This window comes from Gobius niger (genome assembly GCF_951799975.1).
Source record: "Gobius niger genome assembly, chromosome: 4".
NCBI lineage: Eukaryota > Metazoa > Chordata > Actinopteri > Gobiiformes > Gobiidae > Gobius > Gobius niger.
The window spans coordinates 19,847,126-19,868,954 of record NC_136855.1 but is presented as its reverse complement, the minus strand read 5'-3'; the positions used below and the strand labels follow the sequence as shown (position 1 = coordinate 19,868,954).

At 39.3% G+C, this 21,829-nt stretch overlaps 1 protein-coding gene across 2 annotated transcripts in view; it reads right to left on the bottom strand.

The window, feature by feature from the left end:
* tub (TUB bipartite transcription factor) overlaps positions 1-21,478 on the bottom strand; it is a 29,887-nt gene extending 8,409 nt beyond the window's left edge. The window contains exons 1-4 of one of the 2 annotated variants that reach the window (XM_079555950.1): positions 21,276-21,478; positions 2,653-2,704; positions 1,539-1,701; positions 1,017-1,154 (exon numbers count right to left, since the gene is read on the bottom strand). In XM_079555950.1, coding sequence (XP_079412076.1) covers positions 1,017-1,154; positions 1,539-1,701; positions 2,653-2,704; positions 21,276-21,334 — 412 coding nt within the window. In that variant the 5' untranslated portion in view covers positions 21,335-21,478. Of the gene's footprint in view, positions 1-1,016; positions 1,155-1,538; positions 1,702-2,652; positions 2,705-5,942; positions 6,614-21,275 lie in introns of those variants that run through there. The other variant, XM_079555951.1, reaches the window with a different exon arrangement.
* Between the last annotated feature and the right edge of the window lie 351 nt (positions 21,479-21,829).

Below are 21,829 nucleotides of genomic sequence, written 5' to 3'. Positions count from 1 at the left end.
CTAGGAGTGATGCATTTAGCACCACTAGCCTGATTAACCACATTTCCCAATGGATTGTGTTTGCTTTTTTGGAACGATGAACTAGAATTTGCTGATGTGAATAACACATTTCTGCAAATAATACATATCTAATAACATTTATAAAGAGTTAAATGACCTGATAAAACCTGAGTGGCCACTGTTTTAAAACATAAAAACCGGGATTGACATCCAGGTCCAAGACACGTTTTTTATGTTGCACCATACAATTGTTCCCTTTTGGTCCATTGTTAGAATATCTGCAACATTATCATTGTTGAGTGAAAAGAGAGGCTTAAGTCACAAGTTGAAACTGTGAAAACAGTGACTATACAAACTATAAACAGTACTTACTATGTTGTTGGCTGGTATTGAGCAGGAGAGCACAGAGTGAAAGTGAAGTACAGGGACGCAAACCAACAACCAGAGTACAAAACAGTGTTCTGCCACACCGAATGTGCAGTAGCCAGACGACCAGCGACACATTTAACATAAATGGGGGCTATACTAAATATTACTGTAAATTGCAGGCCTTTTTGTACTTTTGTGTGACAGCTGAGCAAAGACATAATGCAGGTTTGGACTCACTCTGACCCATCACATTTTGCACCTTGCAAAAAAAGAAAAACACACACATTTGTGTGCTTCAGTTTTGAGGATGCTAATAGGTGCACACACTGCATTAAAGTCTTTACAATTGCTTTGGTTCATTTCTTGAAACAGAATTACATTCTCAAAGCAACATGGGCAAGTCTCCAAATGACTGACAATATAATTCTGTGGCCATTTCCATGGCTCGAATGAAGCATGGGTGAACTGTTTTGGGAGAGTGATGCTCTTTTGCAGCACAACTCCAGGGCTAACAACCCCAGAGTTAATCATACAGACATTTTACCAAATGCACCTGGAGCTTTGAGGATGTAATTTCTAGATCCAGAAACAATGTTTTCCGTCTGGTGCCAATCTTGTGCCCTCTTGCCCTGGCGCGGCACACTGACCTTTGTGCTTGCCCCGTCTCTCCTTCTTGTCGCTGCCCGTCTGCGGCGTTGAGCTGGCAGATGCTTTGCCTTTTTTGGCCGAGCGCGGCGGCTGCATGTCTGCTGTCACCTTGACCTCCTCGTGCTCTGCTTCTGCCACTAGACACAAACCAAAGAGATCATTTAGATTAGCATCAGCACAGATGGATGGCTGTATTTCCACTTTTCCAGGAGCAAATGCCGCAGTTCATAGCCCTAAGCCCAGAAGCTGTCCTTGTGAAGTGGGGTGACATTGCTGCTCTGGTCTCTAGGAGATAAGCAGGCATCATCAATCCTACTCTTAACCATGTTTCAGTTCTCTGGTGCATGCATTCAATATTACAGCCGGAAACATCAAGTCAGTTTTATTGGCACCAATAAAAAGTGCATCTGTGTTAGGACTGAACTATTTGAGAAAATAAAGTCAATGAAAACAAAATATTATATTAGACATGCAGTCTGTGATCTCTGTATGATAGTATTTTTCTATGCCATGTTCCTCACCGTGGTACATAGTGCTGCTGTTGCTGCTGAGGTAGGCCTCCACCAGGGGCGCCTGCTCCTCACTCTGTTTAGTGCGGCGCGTGCGAGACCTCCCGTCCACAGTGGACTGTACCATCAGAGGCTCCTGCCTCTTCTTCTTCTGTTTCTGCTCCAACAGCGCTCTCTGTACATCAACCATGGACACATCAATACACCCACATGGAGGAGGAGATGAGAGGGCTTTTGACAATGTCAGCAAAGTCTGTTTTTGAAAATCTAACAAAGTAACAAAGGAATGGACAAGCACCCGGCCCCATAAGGCAAGAGAATTGGCCCTTAGGTTCAGTTTAATTGTGACCCTCCTAAAACCAAAAACTGTAAATACATTGAAAATCCATTGAATAGAATTTCTCTTGTACATTTTTACAATCACAAATTTGTTCATCTCAAAATAAGGTTTAACAGAATATAATTGTTTTTAATGTTCCCTTTAATTTTACAAATTTAGCTCTGAAAATAAACAAATCCATAGTGCTTCAGGGTTTCTGTCCAAAGTGGCCTGACACAGGCCTGAATAGGCCATAATGACTTATGGATTATCTGTCATCCATATGCATCTTCAAACGAGACCTCATTAAAAATGAATGGTTTCAGATAAACAAAGGTTTGCATCTTTACAGTGCTTTGTCAAGACAAGTCAAAAACAATAATTAGGTGCATGCTTCGAGTTTAAATGTTTACTTTGGTTCTAAAAATCCACACCAAAAACTCTTCCGCAATTTTATATGAAATTATTTTGATAAACATTTATGTATCTGTTATAGGTCACAATCAGATAAACAAGTTTGTGTTCATAATAACGGCTCAAACCAAACACAGCAGCGGCAGTAATGTTTGTTTGGACAAACCTCTACAGTTTGGCAGAAGTGTCAACAATACCCTCAGTAAACAAAGCTTGTGAAGCATTAGTTTCAATCAAGCCCACACAACAGAAACATTTATGTGTTCGTCATGTTTCTTGTGCCATAGTCTGTGCTTGTTATAAGTCTATGGCTTTGTAGCTATGGCAGAGTGGGGTTTGTGTGCTAAAAAGTGCAGAGTCAGAGTGAGCCGTGAGGCCTTGTTTAAGTCTCACCTGTCTGTCCAGTTTCTGCTGTCGGAGGTTCGTGCCCTCATCGTCTAAAGTGCTGCAAAGAAACAGACAAGCACAGTGTAAAGAAAGGTCTTTCTTATGTGTATTTTTTGCTCTTTTTTCGGATAATTACAGCACAATGTCTATTATGTAATTCTGTCTAAGTCTGTCTAAACAAGTCTGGACTGAGACATAAAAGAAATCTATTATAAAATGATGTATAACACAATCAGAAAAATATATTTTCAGAAAACAGCCTTGGAAGTTTTCAAGTATATCTATGGAGGAATTTTGATTCGGGGGAAAATATATATATATGTAAATACATGTATCTTATTTTGTAGATTGTAGATTGCCTCAAAACTAATAATATATTAATACTAATAATTGAGTTTTGCTGCAGGTTTTACAATATTTTGAAGATCAAACAACTATTATTGTTCTGATTCAAAAAAAAAAATCAGAAAATCTGTTATACATATCCTGTACTCATTTACTCTTCAAGACCTTAATATCAGCAGTAGTAGAGTAATCATCATCGTTATTATAGCATCTATTTTCGTTCTCAGAAGTACCCTTAATTATATTTTTCAGAGAGGAGGCAGAGGAGAGGGTCAGAGTCTTAATGCAAACCCATTTGATGAATTATGTAAGAGTTATATTCACTGTGACCAAGTTTCCCATTTTGCTATAAGAAAAAATCTGCATAACTGTGTATTAGCTTCGGACTAAGCGTCCTTCATCAGACAAGTGACCATGTCTGATGAGGGACACTGAGTCCGGAACGTTGCATCTTTTGGTGTGAGTACATGTTAAAAATTATTGCATTTGTTTGTTTTTTTGACCCAGCACACTGCTTAGAAAGGGGTTGCGTGTTTTTTGATTGTGCTACACAGGTTTCCCATTTTACAATGGTTTTGAACACGTTGCAGGTGGAAAAATGTTGAGCAATGTTCCACCTGTGTACCACTGAGATTCATTTGCCAACAAAAATTACACATCACTACCACAATGAAACTGTATTTACCTCCACTTATCCAGCACACAGACAAACAAAGCCCTCTATGTCTGCAATCAGCGTAATCAGCATGTGAATAGGCATCACAGTGAAGATAATTACAGCCGCACCAATCTCTCATTGGAGGTCAAACAGCTTATTACTCCTGAGAGCTTCTTGTCACCGTTGTCCTGACATATACCAATAATAGGCACATAAGAAGAGCAGTGTAACACAGTAGGATATATTTATTCTGTTTTATAGCACTGTGGTTTGTATATTTTAACCAAGAGAGACATTTATGAGCTCGCCCAATGCCAGGAGTGCATTTACTCAATAAAACCGTCACGACTGAAGTGTAGTGGATCTAAAATACATCACAGGCTAACACGGCCTCTTCCAAAAGCATAAATTTAGACATTACATTAGAAATTGAAAAAAAATATTCTACCATATATTTCAACATCACACAGAAACAAAAGGCCCATGTAGCAGATGCATCAGAGACAGGACTGTAGTAGTGCTGACTGATTTGGATGGACAAGATGACTGGTCACCGTGACTAACACTGAGTGATGCAGACTTCTTCCAGTAATGCTTTCAGGATGTCTGAGGGGTGCACTCGGCTTGATATAATTAAGTTTTTTGGAAGTCAAAAACTAATCTATATAATTCATTGTATATTTAAAAAAAGATGCATACAGTAAGTCACATTGTTTCTGCAGTGATAAAAGCCACATAGCAATGCATCACCCAAACTGAGGGGAGGGCAGTGGTGCGTTGGTTCAAGCCCAGGTTGAGGGCATATCTTGTTGTTTTCTGTGTATATATGAGGACAGGGAAGAGGGGGACAATTATTTGTCTATTGCTTCACCGTGGACTGCTGGACATTTGAACAAAGACATTACATCTGCTTGTCTTTTTCACAATATCTGCCTCACTGTTTATTTCTAAGATTTTCCTCCGTTTGATCAAATCAGCAATATTTGGGGAAGCCTGTGAGTCAGCTGTTGTTGCGATATTGGGCTCTACAAAAAACAAACTGATTGATTTGCCCCCGTGCATAAGACTCAACCCTCATTGTTCACTCACAGTGATGTGGCAGGCTGCAACAAGAAGGTGTCAAGCAAAATCATGTGTTAGGGTTATGGACTAGCCAAAAATAAAAAATAAAATCAATAAAAGCCTATATTAATATGACATTAACATTTGGCCATTGAGCTGTAATATTTCATTGGCTCTTGGAAGTAAATCAATTTGTCCACATGGGCTCTTTATCTCCGAATGTTTAGGCTCATAATAAAACCAATATGACTCTAAGGTTACACTTGTACTGAGAGCAGCAAAGACACAGGCTGTGACATGCCATTATGTTTGGGTATAAACTGCAGCAAGAGCTTGTATTCTTCTGAGTCTTCTGTCATCATAGTCATCATCATCATCATCACCACAGTTCTTACATTTTATGGGGTCAATCTGAATGAGATTTTCAAACAGCCCAAAAGCTAATCCTTTGAAATCGTTCCCCAGATGGAAGAACCTTTGTTTAACGCTGTGAAAAAATTGGCTGTGATATTTTTTTGTATCATCTTGCACGTCTCTGTCAATGTGTGCACTGTATATCTGTATAATGAGATGAAAAAGCTCTGCCGTGCAGCTGTCTTCAACTCTGCACGCAGGCCAATGCATTTTTAATGGCAGATTCACGGCAAGAGAAAAAAAAAAAAACATGCTCACTGAGAATATCTTTGTGTTTTACAAACAAATGGGACAAAGTGGGTCAAAACAGATTGTCAGTGATCTCGATGAGGGCCACACTGTTTTCTTTTGCCAATTAAACTTCAACTTAAACAAAAATAAAATGTGTTTTATTTCCTCAGGTCAATAACCAGGAGTCAGTGCATTCTGAAATGTGTAATCTGCCATAGCAGCATCAAAGCAGGGAGAGCGGACACTCCACATTAGTCAGAAGTTACACAAAACAACCCTCATTTTTACATCAGTTACACATAAATGGTGATTGATTAGAAAGAACGTCTTGATAAAAATCTTGTTAAAATAGCATAATGAATATCTAAGCAGAAGATGGATAAACCTACGAGTCCCATTAGTGCAGAATACGATTACTAATAATAACATGTATTAATAACCAAATTCTAACTGAGTAAAATATTGTACCGTAGAAGCCATACATTTCAAGCACAAGGGGAGCCACAGAATTCTGCCACTGTGCAAGTTCCCATTGTCATTGCAATAGCACATTAGAACAGTGTCATGTCCCCTGCATGTACTGTACCTGTAGGGGATCCAGTCAGAGGAGTGCTTGGAGCTCATTGTGTCACAATCTGTCAGTCCACCACCACCACCACCACCGCCACCACCACCTCCACCTCCTCCTTCTCTTCTGCTGCCTCTCTTGTACGGCTAACCACCGCCTGCCTCAGCACCAGCTCTACGGTCTGAGAGTGTCTGAAGACAGCAGTCACCAGCAGCGCGCCTCCCGTTCATCCTCTGCATGTGTCGCTCTATCCATGGAATCCATTTCTTCTGTCCCTTTAGTGTAGCGAGCGACCCACAATCCAATCCTCCTCAGCCATGCAGCAGCGCAAAGCTCGCCAAAGCCAACGTTTGCCTCTCCTCCATGTGCCCAGTTAATGTCCCCGTGTCTTCTATCAGCTCCTGCTTTGCGCCGTCTCTGCCCCCCTTTCCCTCTCTATCTCGATCTACCTCTGTATACTTGCCCTTTAAATCCCCCTCCCCTCCCTCCTCTCTCTCCCTTCTCTATTAGACCAAATCTCACGTGCTGCCTCTTTGCCCAGTCTATCTCTTGTGCTATCTTCCACCCAGTATCACGCACTGCCGCACCAAAAGCCAGTCCTGGAAGAGATGTTTCGCAAGACCCCCCATTGTGCTATAACTCTTTGATGTTTCTCTCTGCGTCTTCTGTGCTATTTTTGGGCAGAGCTACCTCCTCCTCATACACATTGACTCACACTGGAGGGAGCTCACTTGTAGCAGATCAGCGGCTCGCTCGGTTTGTTTTCTGGGACATATTTTATTTATTCTATCCGAGTGCAGGGCATTAGCATATGAGTGTGCGGGCTAGCCTTAACAGCCTTTAATTCAGCGCTCTCCACGGGAGCACAAAGGCGCCCTGTGATACGTCGGCGGCTCTGAAGCAGCTCTCACACACATCTGCTTCCGTCCCTAGTGACAGTCACCGCATAAACACTCACTGTGTTCCCAGGGCCAGTCAAGAAGAGTCCATCTACAGAAAGTCCACGCAAGCCCCCATCCTATAGAGTCATTACAGGAAATCAGTTCATGTCAATAAGGTTGTCATTCATCAAAATACTGTACATACCGGTTGGTCACCTACCAGTTGCCATCACAGTAGCTGTGATGGTATGTGGGTGAGATATTGTAATAATTTCAAACTTCTTGTGTCTGTAGAGGACTAAACAACAAGGTTTAATACATAATTAACAGAGACGTTGTGCAGCCTAAATTGTCACTATTAAAACTGAAATTCCAATTTGACTGTGATTAATCTTAATCACTGGAGTAACCTGTTAGGAGCAGTAGACAACCACTGCACCTGAAGAGCCATCTCCAGATCTAGAATAAGGTTTCTGGTCAGGACTCAGGAGTGCCACTTACTATTGTGCATGTTTTGGTCAAACTATATTGAAGCAATGTGTCATTGTGGGAATAATCTCCAACAAGGTTCTAAACAAGAATCAGGAGAATGAGAAGAAAGAGGAGGAGAAGGAGAATGAGTACAAGACATAGTAGAGGTTCTTAAAGGAATAGGCCACCATTTTTCCATACTGTTGATGCGTAGCTGTCTGGTCTTTGTGTGTGCACTCAGTTACGCAAAAAGACCAAAGATGTTGTAGCATTTAGCCTCTCCCAACATATTCCTATAGCTCCAAACTGGGGTGACACCTTAGGAACACTTCAACTTTGCTGCACAGACGTCGAAGTGCTTCTAAGGTATTATTACGCCTTAAAATACAGAACCCCTTTTTATCCGCTTATAAAATGTGAATTAATTTTGGGTAACTATACTTGGATCATGGAACTTTTCACATAACTGTATTTACGTGGAAGAGCTTGGTCGCTTCTAACTTTACCAGTTTGGAGCTATAGGAATATGCTGGGAGAGGCTAAATGCTAACACTGTCTTTGGTCACACACAAAGACCAGATGAACTCATCTAAGCTAAGATAAGAACATATCTCTGTATGGAAAAACGGTGACCTGTTCCTCTTGGGTCACTGTCTGTGTCAGTGAAAGGATACTTTGTATGTTTTGTTTGTCTTTGTCAACTGTAGCACTTTGAGATGTGTTCTTCATATGTAAAGTGCACTACAAATAAAATGTATTATTATTATTATTATTTTAGCTTATTGTTTGCCTGACCATTGCTTCAGCGCTATGGCTGATTGAATATATATTCTTTTTAAGACCAGGACAGTAAATACTGCAATCATGTGAGCCTCATTGTGGAAGACAAAAAAAAAGATAATTTTGCAATTTCTTTCTTGTCTAAATCAAAGTCTTTCACCTCTAAACCAGCCCGAGGTAAAGCAGTGAAGTTATGGTTGTGTTTTACATTCACAACGCTGCTTCACTTCGACTGCACTGTACACTAAACAAAATGAAAACATCCAGAACAGCCACGCACAAGATCCTCAGTAGAGTCTAGCAGTCGATATGTTTACAACTCCAAATGCAATCATCAATGAATTATAAAATCAAGGTCTTTCCTACTACAAGAGCAAAATCAATGAACTAAATGATCATCTGTTTGATGAGCTCAATACAAAGTCCAATAAAATAAATCAATGAACATTCACCTTACAGTGAGTGTTTGATAAAATTCTAACCATAACTTTAGGATTACACAAAGAAATCAAGAGCTACAATAACGTAACTTCAATTAGTAATGACGATGGGTGTACACAAAGAAGATAATCAGCTATGAGGCGTTTCACAAAACACACAATTTTAATGAGAACTTGTTTCTGAAACTGAAAAGGTCTTTTTTTTTTTAAACTTAATAATTGCATTGTGGTTAGTCCTTACCGCATAGCTGATTAGCCAAAGCCACTGTTATACCTTTCAACTTTTTATGTAAGAATTTTTCAAAAGGTCTATGGGAAAAATAAACAAGAAATTTACTTCAAGAACTCGAGAGGGAAAGCAAGACTATTAAGCTCCATTGGACTTGATCTAGGACAACAGTCCACATGATATACAGTATTTGCCACTTCAGATCAATTGGAGTGAATGTAATGCAATATAAGACAACTTCGAGTGTTCAAAATGGCTCTTTTTGTCAGTTATTTCTGAACTTTTGTGAGCACCCATTGTACCTCTATAGCCGCTGATGGCCTACAGCCATTGTCACTGCTTTACCACAAACTAAATGGAACACAGATTGTCCTCCCTAATGGTATGACCTTTTCCAAATGTCAAGCCACTCTGTTTTTTCTCTTTCAAATAAACTCCCCAAAACAAAACAAAAAACAGTTTAACAGAACAAATTTAATGTAAAATCTACTGAAATCTTGGTCATCTACACTATTGCTTGCCTTTGGATTAGGTTTATAGAGGAGTATTTTACCTCGCAGTCTCATTTTTTCAACAGATCTTATTTCAATGCAATACACACCAATGACAACACTTAACACACTCATGTCGGTATGAGATTGATTCTTCATATTGCAAATTTATTGAATAATGAATAATTGCACAGCGCGAAGCAACACTGACGATACGAATAGAGGGATAAGATCCCAAAGGACATTGCAATATTGTCGGCTGCTCAATGCTGGATAAATGTACTTTCTTCTGATGCATATCGCTTTACTCAGCACTGGAAATATAATCGAAAACAGAAAACAACTTTAATTTCATGTCGCAGTATTCCTCATAGGGTTTTATGTTGTAAGTAACTAAATGCTGTAATTTTAACAAAACAGGACAAGAGTCTGTGTCACCTGCGAAACACAGCGTAAACAGGTGTAAACGCAACACTTTGTTTAATTTTCAGTTTGTGGGAACTGTAAAACTTACTTGATGAGTCTTTGCACTTCATTTTAGAGATAATATTTGTATATTTTTTCCTGCTGAGCTTATAACTTTCTTCAAATCATATTTTACTTTGTTCTATTATTATTATTAATGGGCTGATCCTCTTGACCAAATTGAGTTTTTCACTATTTGTCCAGTGCTTTCCCTAAGGCACAGTGTTAATAACAGGAGGCCGGCAGTACCACCAATTATTATAATGGTCTCAGGGCACAAGAGGCACACAGTGATGTGAAAATGGATATCTGGCTTGTGTCTGCTTGTCCGGGCACAATGGTTCAAACACAGCTGCTGCAAAAACATTGGATTTTAATCAAATCCAACTTTTAGCATCTGCGTGTTGTTGTTTGTCATGGTTTTGGAGACATTTTGAAGCAAGACAGAGCAAGAAACCAACCAACCAACCAACCAACCAAACAAAAAAGAAAACACACCTAAGTTTAGTAATCTGATCAATTCACAACTTAGTTGTGAGTTTTTTTCACCAACTACTACTGTGCTATTTTTGCTCTTGTCTTTTGCCAATAAGTTTTGTAGTTATATTTTCTCAGTTTTTAAGTATTTTTGCCTTTATTTTGTATTTTTTGCCTATTTTTGATATATCTGTTTTTTGGGGGGGGTTTTTTGTATTTTGTTTCTGTCTCCATGTTAATGAACACGCCATGCCGAATTGTAGCCATTGTGCTAATTTGCATTGTCCCACACTTGTACTCTCAAACACACTCTCATTCATCTTGGCCTATTGTACATGTTTTTAGCAGAAGGGGAAACCTACGCAGACACAAGGAGAACATGCAAACTCCACACAGACAGGCCAGTTGGGAATCGAACCCGGGGACCTTCTCGCTGTGTAGCACAAGCGCTAACCACTGCACCACCACAGGCTGTCTTGTTGTTGCTTTGCTTTTAATTTAGGTTTAGATTATTTTTGGCTTTTCCCTTTAGTCCGCCTACCAGGTTCACCTTTCAGTTGATATGTTGGTTTTCTTTGGGCACAGGGAGGTAAGGGAGGGTTCTTGTATTCGTCCTTCAAAACAACATTTTAAATATAATTTAACAAAAAAAACAAATAAGAACAAAAGAAAGTAACCTCTTTAAATAAAAACTAATGCTGAACTGTTCAGCTCATGAAGCCACAATATAGTATCTCTGAATGAGAATGACACATTTATTGCTAACACACCACAGCCTAAAACAAAAACTTAAATGTGCTAAAGTTTTGTCTTTGTTGGGATTTAGCAAATTTAGTCTTTTTCTTTGTCTCTTTTTTGGGAGGGGGTCGTGATTTAAAGGTTTATGCTAGCATTGCATTCTGTTCAACCACAAGGGAAATTAACCCTAAGCTCACAAATCATCCAATCATGGCTTCATCTCAGACCACACCTCTGCGAGAGCCTATCACGGTCCTGCTTCAACCAGTCATTGCCCAGGATTACTCTTTTAAACCCCCTCGTTCACTGCCTCGGCCGTTTCCCAGCGCGCTGTGCCCCCCCTCCGCCCCTCCTCCACCTGGCCTCATCTCTCGCTCTTCGAGGCTCGTTGTCCACTGGCCACTTCAGACCTCATCCTTGACCACGACCTCCAGTGTCCAGACTACGGGGGAAGACTTTCCTACATTCATTCATCACGCCCATGTATTTCATACCGCTGGGGTCTGAGTGCCAAACATGATCCATGTCCAATAAAACTCTTCTAACGCTGCTTTGTTTCTGTGAATCAAATTGAAACCGTTACTCTCAAACCCAATTTATTTAGATCCATATAGTACACACATTATGTTGAACAACCGTAAATATGCACACAATATTGAGGAAACTGGGACCGCAAAGTTGTCCTTGATGGAGCTAGAGTGGACCAAGTTTGTGAATGCAGGTTGACTGGTGGATGAAGCTGTTCTTCAGTCTGCTGAACCTGCATTTTTTGCCTTGAGTACGAAATGCGCGGTACAATTAAAGTTTCCTTGCCTTGCCTTACAAAAAGATCATTGGCCCCCGGGAATGATTGATCTCATGATTTCTAAGAGATGAACAATACTGCTACAATTAACACTAAACTTACATCTGGCAGTGAAAAAGTGAAGCTATGCCTTAGCTGTAAGATGGTAGCATAGAAATAAGAAGAAAGACGTTATAATAACCACGACCTCAATCTCTATCTCTCTAAACCTTGTTTGGTTTGTTTATGGGACTTAAAAGACAGATATGAGTGTGTGATATTGAGCATCAAAGCACACGTCAGAGCATGCAGTTGTTCAACAAAGGTTTAAGAAACATACAGAGATATGCTGATGTCTGCCCTCAGAAAAACTTCCGGTGCATAAAGCAGAAATTTGTATAACATTATGAAAAAGAAATCCTTCCTTATGCATAGACTGTTCTCCTTGTCTATAAATCATTTGTGTGTGGTAAAAAAAAAAAAAAGACAACCATTTACTGTCAATCAGCAGTTTCCCTTGTTTTCAAGAAGTGTAACAGACAAACATATGACAGAAGAATTGGTGACTCTATTCTGTTTCACCACAGCAACTGCAGACTTTAAAGCAATTGAGCAGGGAATCAATTGGGTTTGGGGTCTAGTGTTTGAAATTGAACCAGAAATAATTCATTTTGGGGGAAACTAGCAAACATTGTCCAAAAATAAAGTAATATATTTAAAAAGTAACAGCTGAACAATTACACATCACATTTAAAATATCTACTAATATTAAAATCCACTGGTCCTGCACAACCATCTCCAAATGTTCCTCTTTGCTATGCCTGCTGAGCTTGAAGTGTGACTAATCGAACAGAGGAGATTACACATACTGTATGATAAACAGAAACCACCCACCGAGTAAAGCCTCATCTGAATCAGCAGGATGAAGAAGGCACTGTTTACCTCACTTTCACTGATAGACGTCTGTACTACGGGAGGAGACCGGAGCTTTCAACCTAAAGCATTCTCCGGAGGTTGCTGTGAGGCAGTTACTCTACACAGTGCTTCTTTTATTTTGGGGAAGTAGTAAATTTGGATTGAAAGAGTGCGAAAGAACGAGGGTGTTTCAGGGCTAAAAGCAAACCTCAGTACTAGAGGGAGAGAATAAAATAGAGATATTCTTAAGATAGCTTTAATATTTTCCAGTATAATTCTATTTCTTGATTCATTTGATTGATTCACTGGCATCAAAGGCCAGTTTGTATTTCTCTTATAATTATTTACAAGTGTACATTGTGTTACCACGGATACTGTTGCTGTGTACAGTACTAGCCGTGTATCTCTACCCCCTCTACGCTTGTGAGGGGATCGCATAAACATGGTTTGGATTAGAAAATGTCACAGTAGATCAGCAGTGTCCCAGTGCCCCAGTGCGGCAGCCAGATGGACTGCTTCAGTACATCAAAGTTCCTCTGCTGCAATCTCCCTCTTTGTCGCAGTTCAAATTAGTAATATTGTAATCAAATTGTAGCGCAAGGGTTTATTTCTCAGCAACAAGTTTGTGTAAGCTCTCGGCCTTTCAAAAAGCGTCACAAAGTTGTCAGCAGAAATGGGTTTGTTAAGGACGTTTCCAAGGGATTCCTTCAGCTAAACCATAATGAAGGCTCGCATTCAAGCAAGAAGGTGCAGGTTCGATTCCCTGACCATGCAGGCCTTTTTATGTGGAGCTTGCATGCTCTCCCTGTGGCTTCCTCAAAATGCTCTGGCTTTCCCCTTACCCAAAACATGCACAATAGCTTAATCCTCCAGCCAGGACTATCAGCCTGGCACAAGATCTGGAGATGTGTACAGCTCCTTATTTTGAATAAATTACAAAATATTGCAAGGACTGAGGATGTCCTTGTTGGGATGTCTCTTCTTTGATCTTTTTTCTGCAGCTTTAAATCTGAATCTAGTTCATTGACAAATTTGCGAGGTCAACATGCCTTTGTCTATTTTGTAAATCAACATTTTATCCGAATGGGTATTTAAGATGCAATTTAACTGATTCAAATGTTCTGGTAAGTTCAGAAAAGTGATCATTAACCCTAAAACCTTTAGATAAAATTAGAATATATTTTTCTTCTGTTCTTAATACAGTTCTTAATATATGTTAATTTCGGTTTTGATTATTTTGAAATTGGTTGGCAACCTTTTTCACGTGTCTCAATAATAACATTTTAGTGATGAGAACACCTTGATTATGTGCTGTTCTGGATTAAAACAGTTAGGGCACTTGTCTGTGAGAACATTGTTACAAAGTGCACCCTTTCCTCAATGAGGGTCTTGGTCCCTCTTGTTTCCAAGGGCAACAGACAAAGACGTGCCGCTCTTAGAGTGTGGCACCTACAATGCCTTATACGTAGTGTTAAATATTCAAACTCACATACAAGTTACATTACAGCAGTGAGTGGGTGGAAGCTAAACCCTTTCCTATTCTTTTCTGGGTTAGACTTGTCCCCACATATAATTAAAAAGTGACGTGACTCACTGTAGAAAAGGCCGTACGTTGACCCGATCCCTGACCAAAAAATTACCAAATGTAATACTGTAAAGAAGTAAATAAAAAAAATGTACATGTTTTTTTTGTCAAATTCATTCAAATGAGGAGCAAGTAAAATAATATTACAGGGACTTTTTCTTGCTGTTGTTACGATCAGTGATTTTTTTAGATTTAATTATTGATATTACTTAAGGCAGTACAGGAAACGGGAAAAACTGTCTCCCGTCGCCCATCTCGGGGTATGACATCATCACATATAATCTGAAAACTATCTTTTCTGGCACTTACAGTTTACACCGCCTTTTAAATTACAGAACACATCTTCTGCTATAAAGACTTGACCTGAGCCTCTGTCACACTGGGGTCTGTTCAAATGTTTTTTTTAGTCTTTCTGACTGTAATGATGGATAGAAAGATACTCGTGAGTATATTTAACTCCTCTCAGAATAATGACAGTCTTGGGTGAGACGAGATGTGCCTCCTCCCACACGACTGACGCACACTGGCCGTCCCTCACCCACAAAAAGACACAGAGCTGATGTTATATGAGAGCTCTGTGTGATCTGCACTATAATTAGACCAATACATGTGCTTCTCACACTTAAAGAGCATTTCCGTAAGCCTCTACTAATTAAAACTTAAATATCCTCACCCTTATCATCTCATTTGAATGGTCACAATTACAAAATATAAGGCTACACTCTACAAAGCCTGTCCCCACAGGGTCTTATTATAAAACCTTTTCATCTTGTTAACATGTTCTGCGTGTAAGGCTCAGTTAGTTTAGAAGTTAATATTTCAGTCTTCTCTCAAATCGTTAGCCACATAGCATAATTGCCTAAGTCATTTTGTATTGTTGAAATGGCAATAAGAGTAAAACAATGTGTTTCCTAAAAAACGTCTTTTTACATGTTTTCCAAAAACAGTGTAAAATGAGTTAGGCAATTGTGATATATGGCTAAAGAAATGTTAATGTTTCGTCTGAACTGATTTGTCTTTTGAAATACAAAGCATGAATCTATAATCGCAATCATACTGCTTAAAGAAAATCACAATTGGATATTTTGCGTGGCATTGGCACAGAAATAAATGGAATTCATGAATGAGTGAAGTTTGTATCTGAAACTCTGAACTCCTGGTTAAGGTAAACAACACCTTTGACGATAAAAATTGAATCGCGATCTCTTCCCTATGAGAAGAAATGACTGGTTATTATTCATAATCAATATAAAAACACTACACAAATAATGAAAACAATCAAAATAGTAATAAAGGCTTTTTTCCTGCATGTTTGCCGCCATATGCCCAACTTTAGAATATCTTAAAAGTTAAAAAATCTTGGATGTTTACAAACCTTTTATGAAACTGTCACAACAAAATGATATAGATATAGATATAGCATTATTTTTAGGGCAAGTTTCCACTCTTCTGGGCTATCTGCTTAAATCTTTAAAGATCGCAATAGAACAAACTCAAACATGTTACTTTTGAGTTCACATTTCGGCTGCTCTTTTTATGTCTTATTGCCTATACCCTTTCCCCAGAAGCACAAACAGACCATTACCATCAGTCTATTTACTCACTGTGTGGAGTTAACATTAATGGCACCTGCATCTTTGTGAGAAGGTGCTGATGCCTCTGTCTCTCTGTGTCACAGTCTCCTTTTGCCTGTGACCATGGCAACTGCACTGACTAATTAACATTTAAAAGCTCACCAGAACTACCAGATCTTTCTCAAGCGACAGACGCAAATGTGCAAACACAATCACATTACTGCCATGTCAGTCGTCATATCTGTGATGCATTTGTCATCTGTGAGTTACAGTTGCAACATAAAACCCTACAGCCTCTTCTGTCCTGCAGTACACATTCTGACCAGCAGGGAGTGCCAGTCGCGTGTGCAGTGAGGATTTATGCCCGCAGTGAGGCGCTGTACACTCGCTCTAAAGCCTGTTTGGATTTCGAAACCACATATTCTCTCTGCAGTTTTGTTTTTGTTTTTTTGACAAGTGGATGTATACAAAAAGTAATAGCACAAAATGACTATATAAGCTACTGTCCAAATACAAATATGAGATAAGTTATAGCTAGGGAAAGGATGTCATACGTAACAACAACAACAGCAGCAATATTACTACTAATAATGTTAGTGCAGTGTAACTTCAAAAAGGCTGTCTATGATGATGGTTGCTGCTTTATACCTGTATTAGTCCTGTTGCAGTACACGTTTCATATCGATGTTGTGATGACCAAAACTCTCTAAGTTGATCTCCCTTAAATTAAATTTCAATTAGGATGAAAAAATTTCAACTCAATTGAAAAGAAAAGAAATCAAAAAACAAAAAGAAAAGAAACAAAAAGAAAGAAATCAAGAAAGAAAGTCGAGTAAAATAATGGAATGAAACTGGAGAGAAAACAATAAAACAGTCATTATTAATATTATTATACATAATAATAATAAAATGATAATAACAATGGTGTAAAGAAGAAAAGGGGAAGGGAAAGGAAAGGGGGAAACCCTCCCCCCCCCAAAAAAAACGATCATGACATCCCTATGATTAGTACTGCTATTCCTTATTACTGCTATTCATAGTGCTAAGTGTAACAAGGTTTTTTTTTCTTTTCTTTTTTTTTTTTTTTTTTTTTTTAAATTAATTTTCTTGTCATTATTATTTGACTTTATTTGTGTGTTTTGTGGGAAGTGGGTGGGACATAAGAGGAAAAACCACATAGACTGTCTTGTTTGCAACTTATGTGAAATAAAAAGATGAGAGAAAAAAAATTCAAATAGGATGAAATGCTGAAAACTATGATAAAGCTAATTGGATAACACTAAATAGATGCCAACTAAAGATATATTTTTGCATCATTTGTTAAAAGAAAGATGGTATTATCCAGAATCCAGAGTCAAGATCCATCTCATGACATATCATTTGACCTATCAATGGCATGAAAATGTATATATCTATAATTGTGTCTAAACTGGGTGTAAACCGGTACTGAAACATAAATGAAATTATGTCAAATTAAAATGAATTACACCCAATAAGGCAGATGAACCTGAGACCACCTGAAGACGCCCACACATGTACATGGGGTACACACATTTTGAGAAGCACTGGTCCAGACTATTAGGAATAGTGAACATTTCAGTGCTAAGGAGAAAAGGACGTTCAATAGTTAGGGATGCCCAGTTAATTCAAAAAGAATGTAAAGTGACATTTATTTGACGGTTGCAAGAAAGAAAACAAACCAAGTTACCGGTATTTTAAATGTGAATTGAGAGCTGAATCTTGATTTGATCTTAATAAAACATAAATTGCAAACTATTTCAATACTTGCCGTGAAAAACACAATCAATAGTACAGATTAGGCAGCTACATTATTTTTATAACTATTATAGAGAAGAAGAAGAAGAAGAAGAATGTGTTATAATTACTTATATCATCTCTCCAGCTGCTGCGCTGAGTGTCAAAAGTCATTCAGCAGCACCATATTATCATTCATACCGAGACCCCTATCTGCTCCCATCTGCAGTGCATGGTGCTGTAACATGTCCTCTCATTCAAATGCTTACTGTGTCTCCTCACAGACCAATTATTCTCAGTTAGCTCTATTGTCCTTTAAACTGTTCAAATATATATATATATAGATAATATAATATAATATATCTGCACCTTTAGATTGGCAATCCCATAATTACAGACATGGTGATCAGAATATTGCTCACTATAATGTCCTTTTGTTGAGCGGCACTATAGGTGTGAGAACATAGATTCTCTGGTGATTCTCTGGTGAGAGATCAACAAACCAAAGCTCAACCAACAACTCAAATGCACTTTTTACCATCACCTTTGATGAATCATTTATTCACTCACTCCTTCTTGGTGATAATGGACAGGAAAATGTACATCGGGTGTAGCTAATTTAGAGTTGTTTTGTAGAGGGAGAGATATGCTTTAACTATAGAGGGGAGGGAAATTGAAAAGTGTTTGTTTTTAGGGGAGTTTGAGCATGCGAATGATCCCAGGAGCTAAATTGCCTCAGTCCTTTGCCCAAGGGGCCTGGCCGGGTCAGATGCAGAGAGAGCTGTAGTGGTAGGGCACACAGAAGGCTGGGTGGCAGTCAGACAGGTGCCTCGAAGTCCAGTCCACACACACAGCCGAAAAGTACAAAGTCTGGCAGGAATTATGGACATTATTTTGAATTTATCCCATCAAAAGCAAAGAAACTTGTGGTTCATTGTCGGTCAGGTCCGGGAAATATGATGTTCTCAACTGCAAAATCCTCCATGTTGAACATGCAAACACTTAGAACAGTGGAACTTATTAAAACACTTGAAAAGGCCGCCGTGCACACAGAAACTGGAGGAATCTAACCTGACCTGGAAGTTAGTCAGTAATCAGTATTCAGATTACTTTTGTGATTAAGTGATGGAGTAATTCCACCAACACTGGTTGAAAGGCATCAGTTGGATATAGTTGGGCTCACTGCAATGCACAGCTTGGGCTCTGGAACCCTGGAGGGCTGGAGTGAGCGTGTTCATAGCCCCTTGCTCAGTCCCCACATTTTGGAGTTCACCTGAACACATGGGGGCTGATGCCGGCAACAATGGTGAGACCCGAAGGGGGTCACTCCAGGTTGTGATCTGAACCTGAGCACCAGGACACCCTGGGATGGAGGTTGATGATCGACTTTGTTGTTGTGTTATCTGACCTCCAGCCCCGTGGCTTGGACACTAGGGTGACAAGAGGGGCAGAGCAGTCAACCAATCGCCACCCCTGGTGATGAGATGGATCTGCTAGAAGTGGAAGAAACCAGACAGTGTATAGTGAAGATTTGTTGGAAATGTCAGCTGGAGCCCTCTCTCTGTCAGCAGCGTCTTCAGCTACCACCTTCCATGTGTGGACACCTGTTGCTTTGATGAACATTCTCCATAAATGCACTTTGATCCTAATAAGACCAATACAGCACAGGCCTTCAAAGGGAGTCCATAAGCACAAGGCGGATACAGGAGCATGAATAGGAATGGTGAATGCTGTTTGATTAGTGATTCAAAATAAAAAATCATCTTACACATGAATGCTTACATGATAGGATTTTGTTTTTTTTTGTTTTTTTTCCAGCTCTGCAATATTCAATGTTTGAGATGACATCTGGAGGTAATAATGGAGTAGAAAATAGACCACCATTCACATTGTAGTAACAGAGCATTATAAATATAGTTAAGATAGATAAGGCATTTCATTAACCTGTTTAGGACCTTCAACCGTTATCCGACCAGCGTTATTTCACCATCTCAACAGAAAGCTTCATAATACCCAGCTCCTTTTTAGGTGTGGATCATATTGACAACTAGCCAACAACACCTCTGCATGCCAAATGTAGTTTCATATGTCATTCATCTCTCCAAATGATTATGATCTAAACAAACCTGCAAAGGAGGAGCAGATGTGTCACAGGAACTAAATGAATAATTCAAATATACCATGCTTTCCCGCATTATGACCTTATGTGCACCCAAGCTTACCCAGTAAGACAACCAATACGCCACAAACACTAAAATTCTCAAAACACGGGGTACAATGCACAATGACTTAACTGATAATGTCATGTTTGGACATACTGGTGCCAACATTGATGGGCCATTAATAATTAAAGACAAAATATTGAAAGTGTTTTGCTATAACAGCATAACAATACACAAACTGACATGCAATTCAGTGCAGTGAGTCAGTGACTAGCAAAGACATACTCTTCCAATGAGCTTCCGACAGACACAATAGGAACCAGCATTGATCATTGTTTGTTTACAACCCTGCTGGATGTCATAACCATTGACCAACATGAATGTAATTCTATTTGCTTTGTTGTGTTGGACAATTTTACCTTTATACTGGTGTCTGCTCCCTATTATATGCTACTGCTTTGGTGCATAAGAGAATATTTATTTGTATTCAATTGACAGGGGCATTGCAGTTCAACACTGTGCAACAAAAAACGTCTGTAGCTGATTCTAAGCAAAAAGAGTGCACAGCTTCAACACTACATTTCCTTTCTACATTAGGAATACATGAGTGATATATTACAACATTTCTTTATAATATATATACACACACACACGCATGCACGCACGCACGCACGCGCGCACACACACACACACACACACACACACACACACACACACACACACACACACACACACACACAATACAAGACAATACAAAAACTATGTTTCCTACCAAAAACCTGGATGAGTGAGATCTGGTGTGGCATGTTTACATGCATGAGTCCCATGTACTTCAGAAACATGTACTGTCCCGACCAAATAAACAAATTAATAAATAAATTATAAAATGCATTTCTGGTACCACATGCCTTTTTTGCTCACCACATCATCCAGGGAAATCAACAGCAGTAAAGCAGCCAAGACAAATGTATAATGTCAATACAGTGAGCTTCATTTCTGATATTACTATTTTTATTGATTTGGATTTTGTAATTGATCTGTTTCAAACAAGTCATTGAGCCTCAAGGGACAGCCCTGTATAAGTTAAGTATAAACAACTGTGTGCCAACCACACAATGGGAATTGGGACTCACCTTTAAAGCTCTGAGCACATTCATTGAGACTGATGAATGACATTTGCCTAACATGTGCTGACAACATGTTCTGCATTAAAGGGATCAGAATTGTCTTTAGTTGCAAGACTAATGCATATGTGCAGCATATTAACACAAAAAGCTGCGTGAGAGTGAGAGTGGTCCATGGTATAGGTTGATAGTGGGGTATTACAATATGCATCATTACAATATTGTGATTTATGGCATTGTAAGTCAGTTATTGTTAACAGTTAACATTCAGATTTATAAGATGAGGGGGCGCAATAAGAGACTGCCTGCATCCGGCATCCACGTCGCTTTGGTGGAATCAGAAATCTCCACACACCACCACGCTCCCATACAATAACACATTCATACACAGCCTCAGAAGCGTCACACGATGGTTGGCTCGTACTTTCACGGCAGAAACACAAACATGAACGTAGTTAGGTGTAGTGATGGGTTGTTTACCTGTCATAACTCCATCGGCTGTAAGACATGCTCCTGTTGCTGCTGCCCACTCCCTCCATGTCCCCAGTGACTGGACCTTTTACGATGAGACGCCCGAATAATTCAACCTTATATGTCTCAAATCTGATTCCATAGAGCTACAACAGCGAACTAATGGAATTGAGGGAGATCGGTGGTAGACGGACTCTTCCTCCGGGTTGTACCACTAATATTTAGAGGGGAGCGCGATGAGCGCGAGAGCTCAACGCACAAAGCTGACAATGGCAGGGGTGCTCCTTTGCTCCATCGTGAATCTGATGTAATTTCTTAAAAAAAGAAAAAGGTTGCAAACTTTTTGACTTGGTTTAAAATCGGTAATTCCCGGGCCTATCCACATGAAACAAAAACTGGCACGAAGTTCAATGTTTTCTCTGTTAGCACTAAACTAATGTCCACAAAGGTCCCAACGGTGCCTAAAAGTGGTTACAATATTCAAAAGCATTGGTGTGATGTTGGTTCGTCGAAAAGACCAGCAGTTTAATTAGTTTGGTTTGTGTATCTAATCACTACCAAAA